At 31.8% G+C, this 8,718-nt stretch overlaps 1 protein-coding gene across 1 annotated transcript; it reads right to left on the bottom strand.

Annotated features, from left to right (window-relative positions):
- Window positions 1-6,833: 6,833 nt before the first annotated feature.
- LOC124921212 (amino acid transporter AVT1J-like) lies at window positions 6,834-8,339 on the bottom strand. Its single transcript, XM_047461841.1, has 2 exons — window positions 8,080-8,339; window positions 6,834-7,988 (listed from the first exon to the last, which is right to left on the bottom strand). Exons 1-2 carry the CDS (start codon window positions 8,252-8,254, stop codon window positions 6,877-6,879), a joined length of 1,287 nt encoding a protein of 428 aa, XP_047317797.1. The 5' UTR covers window positions 8,255-8,339; the 3' UTR covers window positions 6,834-6,876.
- Between the last annotated feature and the right edge of the window lie 379 nt (window positions 8,340-8,718).

Below are 8,718 nucleotides of genomic sequence, written 5' to 3'. Positions count from 1 at the left end.
TCTATAGTTTCATAAGAGGGATTCATTAGAAATAGTTTGAAGACATGTAGTTTTAGAGACTGTTTTTTTTATTCCATTAGTTTTTCTCTTCGAGTGTCATCTTCTCAGCATTGATCTTAAAGAGTCCATTTGTGCTCATATTTGTGGTCATTATTAATCCTCTTCTTGAATGTTAGATTTTGCATTCATCGTCTAGCACAAGCAGCTCTATATACATTTCTATTGTAGCTGACACATACTTAAGAGGTTACATTTCAGCTCTAGAGCATAGTAAATATCTTCAATCATTTGTTTAATGTCATCCACTTTAATTTGAATGCTTCCTTTTCCCAATACAATAATTTTCATGTCATTTCACATTTTAACAGAGTGATTGAACTTGGTATCTAAGTGTGTGAACAAATGTAGTTATCCACACCTGTGATTTGAGCCATCTAAGTCTAGAAACAATTCATTATTCGTGTGCTCTGCTTGTACTTTTGATGGAGCTGATGTTGTAACATCTGATTGAACATTAGCCATAAGTAGCATTTCTTCTTCATCATCTACAGAATAATTTCTTTATTCCACTCAGAATATTCAATCTAAAAATGTCTCAACTTCTTGCATTTGAAACATTCAATACGTGACTTGTAAAATACCCTTCCTCTTCTGCCTCTTCCTCTATTTATCCCTCTGTTTTTTCCTCTTTCATTAACATAAACTTGATCTTCTTCCTTTTCATTGTGCTTGAATTTGTGCTCGTGTATAGCCAACGAGCTTTGTAGTTCATCGACTGACTTGGATCTGACATCGCTGGCTTCTTCTATTGAAACCACAACGTAGGTAAACTTTTCAGTCAAGGTTCTCAAGATTTTTTCTACGATAATGGTGTCTAACATTGATGAAGTGATAACGATTGTCAATATGCTTGCTTTTTCTTAATGCAAAACAACATTTTTAGACAATTTTATAGTGGAAATATTATCAAAAAAAAAACTGTAATGCATTTGGATTGGATTGGATTGGATTGTGACTGATGGAGTTTTTTTTAGAATTCTTCTTATCCATTGTACTTGACATAATTGGTTATTTTTTAGATGACCATACTACAACTCTTTCTCCCATTATAAAAACATACCCAGATGTGCTTCTACGATCATCAACATCTCTTGCGTAATTACTGTCAGTATACCCAACAAGTTCTCCTTATTTTTTTTTCATATAGTACATTCGTCCAACTGTCCTACTTATATACCTGAGTATCTTTTTTACAAAATTCGGATGCAATTTAGTGGGTGACTCCATGTACCTATTTGCTATTCCAACTGAAAACATCTAGTCTAGTGACTGTGAGATATCTCAAGCTACCAACCATTTGTTTGTATCTGATTGAATCGACTTTATTTCCACTTTCGTCCTTGTTAAATTTAGCTCTAGAAACAATTAGATTTTGGACAGGATTACAACCAGTTAATCCAAATCTTTTCTACATCTCACATGCATATTTTTCTGGTTTATGAAAGTCCCACTACTATCTTACTATACCTCAACCCTATAAAAAATTTCATCAATTCAAGGTCTATATCAAAATATTGCATCATACCTTTTTTTAAGACATCAATCATTTATTCACTACTTCCTGTTAAAACTAAATCATCACATAAAAGTTAACGATCAATATTTTAACAAACAAAGTTGGTTCAGATGAGCACTTTTCAAAGTCTTGTTCTATGAAGTAAGCTTCATTTCTGATGAACTAAGCCCTTGAAACTTATTTTAATCAATACAATGTTTTTTCTAGTTTATAAACTTTGTCATCTTCCCCATTTTTTCTCAAATTCATTGGGCTGGCCAATAAATACTTTTTTCAAGTAGTTTTCAGTGAAAAAATGCACTATTCACATCAATTTGATAGAGATTCCACCTTTGTTGAGTAACAACTGCAATGATCATACGAATAATATCCCAGCGAACTATAGGAGCAAATACTTCGTTATAGTCAATGCCTTATTTTTTAGCGTATCCTTTAACAACTAGTCTGGCCTTATGTTTATCAACTTCTCCATTCTTATTGAGTTTAGTTTTAAAAACCCACTTCACTCCTATCTCTTTTTCTCAAATTGGACGCTTCACTAGCTTCTATGTATTATTTATCTGAATGACTGATATTTCTTGGTTCATCGCTTCTTTTCACTTGCCATTGAGTGCAGTTTCTTCATAAGTGACTGGATCAAGAGTAACAAATAAAGTCACATCACTCCATCCTTTTTCTCTAATAAGTGTTCATTAAATACATAGTCTTTGTGCCATTCAGGGACCCTTCTAATTCTTCCCGATTGGACAGTAAGTTGAGTAGGTTGAATTACTGTTGTTTCTTAAGATGAGTTAGAAATAGTAGGTTGGTTTGTTGTTATTTCTTCAGAAGATGAGCTGGAAGACTCAAGTTCCTCTTCATTTTCTACAACATATTTTTTCTTTTGCTTCACTTTCTGTTTTCAATCACACCACTTTTTCAAACTACTCCATTATAAACTTCAGACATTTTTTTTCCAGTCTCACTATTTTCTTTCTTCGAATATCACATCTTTTCTCACAATGACCTTTCTTAACATTGGATCATAGAGTTTAGATGTTTTAGATTCTCTACTAATGCCAAAAAATATGCAAATATGACTCTTATCATCAAGTTTATGTCTTCTTTGTATAGAAACTATGCTGTGAGCCATGCAACCAAAACTTTCAAATGACTTACATATAGTTTTATGTTGCTCCATACTTCTTTTGGAGTTAATTTCTGTAAAGTAAAAGTGTGATTTCTATTCTTTAGGTATATACACTAGTCAGTTGCTTTTGCCTAAAACTCTTTAGACATTTCTCTACTAGCCAACATGCTCCTTACAAAGTTCATGATTTTCCTATTATTCTTTTCTGTAACTCCATTTTGCAGTGGAGTAAATGTTGTAGTCAATTGCCTCTTAATTCCTCTTTTCTTTTGGAGGTAAATTCCTCAAACGGTACGAAGGCAAGTCACTGTAGTCCACTCTAATTTTTAACTATTAGCTTGAAGTTCTTAAATTTCTCAAACACATTAGATGTGTTCTTGTCTTTCCTTTCTTTTTTGAACAAATCACATATAAAATATAACCATATTTTTCTATTGTAATCATTAATAAAAGTTAATAGTTACATTTCCCCTCCATTAGAGGCTAGAGTGATAGGACCACTAAGGTCTGAATGAATTAATTACAGCTTCCTTGTGGCTCTCCATTTATTTAGACATTTTACCATCTTTTGAGAATGCATCTTTTATAGACTCTGATAATTAAGATGTCATATTCTATAGTGTCATAACAGAGATTCATTAGAAACAGTTTGAAGACATGTAGTTGCAGAGACTGTTTTTTTTATTCTTTTAGTTTTTCACTTCGAGTGTCATCTTCTCAGCATTGATCTTAATGAGTCCATTTGTGCTCATATTTGTGGTCATTATTAATCATCTTCTCGAATGATAGATTTTTCATTCATCGTCTAGCACAAGCAGCCCTATATACATTTCTATTGTAGCTGACACATACTTAAGATGTTACATTTCAGCTCTAGAGCATAGTAAATATCTGCAATCAATTGTTTAATGTCATCCACTTTAATTTGAATGCTTCCTTTTCCCAATACAATAATTTTCATGTCATTTCACATTTTAACAGAGTGATTGAACTTGGTATCTAAGTGTGTGAACAAATGTAGCTCTCCACACATGTGATTTGAGCCATCTAAGTCTAAAAACCATTCATTATTTGTGTGCTCTGCTTGTACGTTTGGTGGAGCTGCTGTTGTAACCTCTGATTCAACATTAGCCATAAGTAGCATTTCTTCTTCATCCTCTGTAGAATAATTTATTTATTCCACTCAGAATATTCAATCTGAAAATGTCTCAACTTCTTGCACTTGAAACATTCAATACGTGACTTGTTAAATGCCCTTCCTCTTCCGCCTCTTCCTCTATTTATCCCTCTGTTTTTTCCTCTTTCATTAACATAAACTTGATCTTCTTCCTTTTCATTGTGCTTGAATTTGTGCTCGTGTATAGCCAACGAGCTTTGTAGTTCATCGACTGACTTGGATCTGACATCGTTGGCTTCTTCTATTGAAACCACAACGTAGGTAAACTTTTCAGTCAAGGTTCTTAAGATTTTTCTACGATAATGGTGTCTAACATTGTTTCTCCGTTGCTTCTCATCTGGTTTGCTACAGTCATAACCCTCGCGAAATACTTATTGATTGTTTCACTCTTCTTCATCTCTAGGATTTCAAATTTACGTCTTAGAGTGTTGAGTAGAGATCTCTTGACCCTCTCGTTGCCTCCAAATTTTCTTTTAAGAGACTCCCAAACAATCTTAGTTGAACTGCGGTCTAAGATTTGTTCAAAAGTAACTTTGTCCATTGCTGAAGTATTTCACTTTACAATCCTTGTTCTTTAGTTCTTCAATTTGAGTTTCGCTAAGACGGTCTACCTCTGCGCGTTCTTCAATATTTTTTCTATTAGATGCCACATCCTCTTGGCCTTAAGCAAATTTTCCATCAATTCATTTCAGTGGTCATAGTGTTGACCAGTGAAGGTGGGTAACCTTGCGAGGTTGTTGTCGTTCTTCTCGTCTATTCTTGTGAATCTAATGCGTCTTACTTCATCCATTTCGATTATAAATCAAACTCTCGATTGATTTTGATAGTTGAATCTGGCTCTGATACCAATTGTAAAATAGTAAATAAAAGCTTTTTCAAACTCATGATAATATTAATAAAAAAAAATAGGTCTTAAATAATATAGTTATTTGAAACTGTCAAATACTAACACTAACCCATTATTAAATAAACTGTCAAACACTAACTCATTACTTCAAACAAGTTAAAAGTAATATTAACTTAGTCTAACCAACTAATTCAAAAAAAAAAAAATATATATATATATATATATATATATGTCAACATTTTATTTAAACAAATTCTAACCAGAGCACCCCTAGATAGCCCAATAAAGTTGCAACAATGATCAATTCTCTCAAAAAGTTGTTAATCATGACTCACACAGGAATAATGTTCTTAGTTTGGTTTCTAGTTCCATCAAATTAAAGCATAATTACTAAGACCTACTTTTCACTTGGTGGTGGTTTGATCCCAAATCTAGGTTTTAACAATTTGTAGGTAAGAAATCTAACAATTTGTGGCCAAGAATTTGATCCAACATACAAGATTAGGTTGTTTTTGGAAACTGCAAGTTTGGATGTTTGAAACCAACTTTGCTTTCAAAACTCTCGAAAGTAGGGCCCGCTTGTATATTGGAATTATTGTGCCTATGTTTTATTCATCTATCGCATGCATAAATCTACACTCATATTATATTATGAGGTGGTTTTGTTTTCATTAATGTCTTATCTCTACTTTGTGTCTGCCTGCCTGCTTATCTTTTATTTATTTTTTTAATTATATATATATATTAATTCATCTATCATCCTTCTTTATTTGTTTTAAAAGCTTCTCTTTTTTTTCTTTTTTTTCACTTCACTTTATTTTTTTTATAAATTAAGTTATTTTATTGAATGAATTACCAAATATTATTTAGTAAAATTATAATAATGAATTTTGATATTTTAATTAATGAATTAAGTTATTTGATTCCTCAAATGGACACTTAAATGTTTAAAGTCAGTTACCTTCTATTGGTTGATTAGAAGTAAGGGTGTTCATCGTTTCGGGTTATTCGAGTTTTCGATCGGGTTTTTCGAATTTTTATTTTTTTAAGCAAATTCGAAAACCGAACCGATTTGAATAAATTCGAATTCGGTTTATTCGAATTCGCTCGGATATTCGGTTTAGACCAAATATAGAACATCACGTACCCATAAGATAATTTTTTTTTAAAAGAGTTAACAAAATAAATAAGTTGTTAAAGAGATCTTATACTTAAATTATAAAAAAAAATATAAATCACGCAAACTTAGCTTAGTGACTAACGCTAATATATATTCGACAATTAAACGACGAAAGTAAAACAGTGTCGACGACAACAATATATGGCGGTTAAGAGGTGTGGACAACTAGAGAAAGGGGAAATGAATTAGGAATTATAGATTTAATGTACGGATATAGTAGGAGGCTCATGATAATTTAATATATAATATGTAATAAATTATATAATATATAATTAAATTGAATTCGGTTTTCGGTTTTGTTTTCGAGTTGAAACCTAAACTCGAAAATCAAACCGAAAACCTTATTTGAATTCGAATCGGTTTAAAATTTGATTCGAAAACCGAAAATGTAATTCGAATTTGGTTTATTCGAATTTGGTGAGTTCGAATTCGGTTTATTCAAATTTAGTGAATTCGAATTAGAATAATACAATTAGAATATCAATTTAGTCAATTTCCATCAAATAGTAAAGTATTATTATTAAATAATACAATTAAATTTGTATCCACAAATAATAAATATAATTATTAAAATAAATGTTTAGGTATAAACTATAAATTGTATATTTTTTAAATTTTAACAAACATTGATTGTCCATTGGATTTGATTTAGATGTTTAATAAACATTAGTTTTTTTATCAACAACTTTAATTAGGAGGATAATTATAAATAGTCATATATAATCAAATTGAGGCTTCTTATTATAATCAATTGAGATTTTAGACTTTCTCTTTTAAATTTCACAATTTAAACTTTTTATCATTAAAGTTATACAAAAAAAAATACAATTTTTTATATTGATTTTAGAGAATATATTTTTAACCTAAGGAAAACAAAAGAAAAATACTTAGAAGAACAAACAACCTAGTATATAAAAGTTCATAAACACTGAGAAACAGTGTTTTATTTTGTGAATAATAATTTTGCTTACATATGAAATAATAACTGTTGAATAGCTACATAAGAACCAACAAAAGCAATACAAATACCCATTATAACAATTCCCACAATAATCACAGTTTCAAATCCAACCCCTGTTCTTATTCTTCTTCTTCCATACCCACCTGAAATCTTCAAATAACACAAACATGGAAGAACAATAGAAGCCGAAGAACTCAAGAAAGCTCCCACAAGAGTCATCAAATCTCCAAAAGAAGGAACCAATAAAGCCACCCCAACCGTACTAATCACCAAACCACTTCTAATCATCACTCTCGAAACTTTTTTCCCATACAAATCTTGAACCCGTCTCTCCATCGCATTCATAATCGGAGTTACCATCAAAGCATATTTCGATATCGGATTCACCAAAGTAGTGTAAATAGCCACCATCGAACTTATTTTATCAGTTGGAAGATTCAAAGTAATCTGAGATTCAACACCTGAACCAAACATTAGATACCCAAAAACCGCCATTGATGCGTAGCAAATCGTGCAAAGAGAAAAACAAACTAAAAGAACTTTTGAGAATTGATTCTTATCTCTCATTGAAGAATATAAAGTGGGGAAAACAGGATGAGCACAGTAACAGAAAGCGTATAAACTCAAAGAAGTGGATATTCCATTCCAATTCAAAAGAACACCATTGTTACGAAATCCAATTCCATCAAAAGCTCCAACCCAGATCACTGAAAACAGAATCACGGCGGAAGCAATTACCCCGCCGGCTGAAATATAAGACATGATACTCATATTAAGCCAAACCGTCGGAAGTATGATAACAGACACCGCGATAATGAACATCTGAGAACTACCCACGTTTGGTAACAACTTATGAAGGTTATCACCTTCTAGAATTAGAAAACCAGTAGCAACCAAATAAAGCTCGATGTTCATGAAAATGGAAACAACCCATCTTCCCTTTTTACCGAATGCTAATTCGCCGATGTCGGGATATGTTCTAATGCTCGGATCTATATCCATACATCTTTTGATTAGTAAAGCTGTGTAGAATGTTGAACTGGCCACTATAAAGAGAAGGCCTAATGTTAACCATCCTCCTGAAGCTAACGCATATGGAACCGATAATATTCCGACTCCTAAATCAATACACAGATCAAATTAGTTGAAAATGGAGAGAACCCATTGTTTAGATTTGATAATTAGATGGAGGGGAAATAGTATTCTGACCTGATAAGGCGTTGAGACCATTGAAGCAGGTTTTGAAGAAGGAGGTGTTACCTTCTTCTTCTTCGTCAGTTTGACTATCATTAGATCTATAAATACTCTGTTGTTTTATGTCAATGTTATGTAAGAGTGGTATGATATATGAGGACTCTTCGTCTCCTCTTGCCGGAGCTTCCATGGCCGCCGTAGATAGAGAGAGAGTGGAGGTGAGAAAGAAGATAGAGAAGGAGTTTGTTAGTGGTGGAGATGCTGTAAGCAGATTTCTGGAGGTATTTCATGGAAGAAATGGATTATTTATAATAGAATTTAAGATTGCTATGTGTAACTCGAATTTGGGTTGATTCGATGTAATATCTTGAAATTTTTATATTCATTTAATAAATGATTTATGCAAGGAAAATAGAAGGTAAGTAAGGACTTGTTTTTTTTGCGTTTTTTTAAAAACTCAACCCAAATCAATTTTCCAATCAATTATTTCTCATCAATCACATCACTCATTTCATTAACCAAAATACTAAAATACCCTCTATTTTAAATTATTATTTATTATTTTATTTATATATATCAATACCCTTTAAGTCTTTTTACCAAAAAATAATTATCACCTCCTCAAAATCATCACCAATTATTATTTTTTTTTCT

Source organism: Impatiens glandulifera, chromosome 1 (assembly GCF_907164915.1).
Source record: "Impatiens glandulifera chromosome 1, dImpGla2.1, whole genome shotgun sequence".
Taxonomy (NCBI): domain Eukaryota; kingdom Viridiplantae; phylum Streptophyta; class Magnoliopsida; order Ericales; family Balsaminaceae; genus Impatiens; species Impatiens glandulifera.
This window is presented reverse-complemented; position numbering and strand designations above follow the sequence as displayed.

Coding starts and splice junctions, on each gene's coding strand:
- LOC124921212 (XM_047461841.1), bottom strand. CDS start 8,254: ATGGAAGCTCCGGCAAGAGGAGACGAAGAGTCCTCATATATCATACCA. Junction 7,989..8,079: donor TGGTCTCAACGCCTTATCAG/GTCAGAATACTA, acceptor GTATTGATTTAG/GAGTCGGAATATTATCGGTT.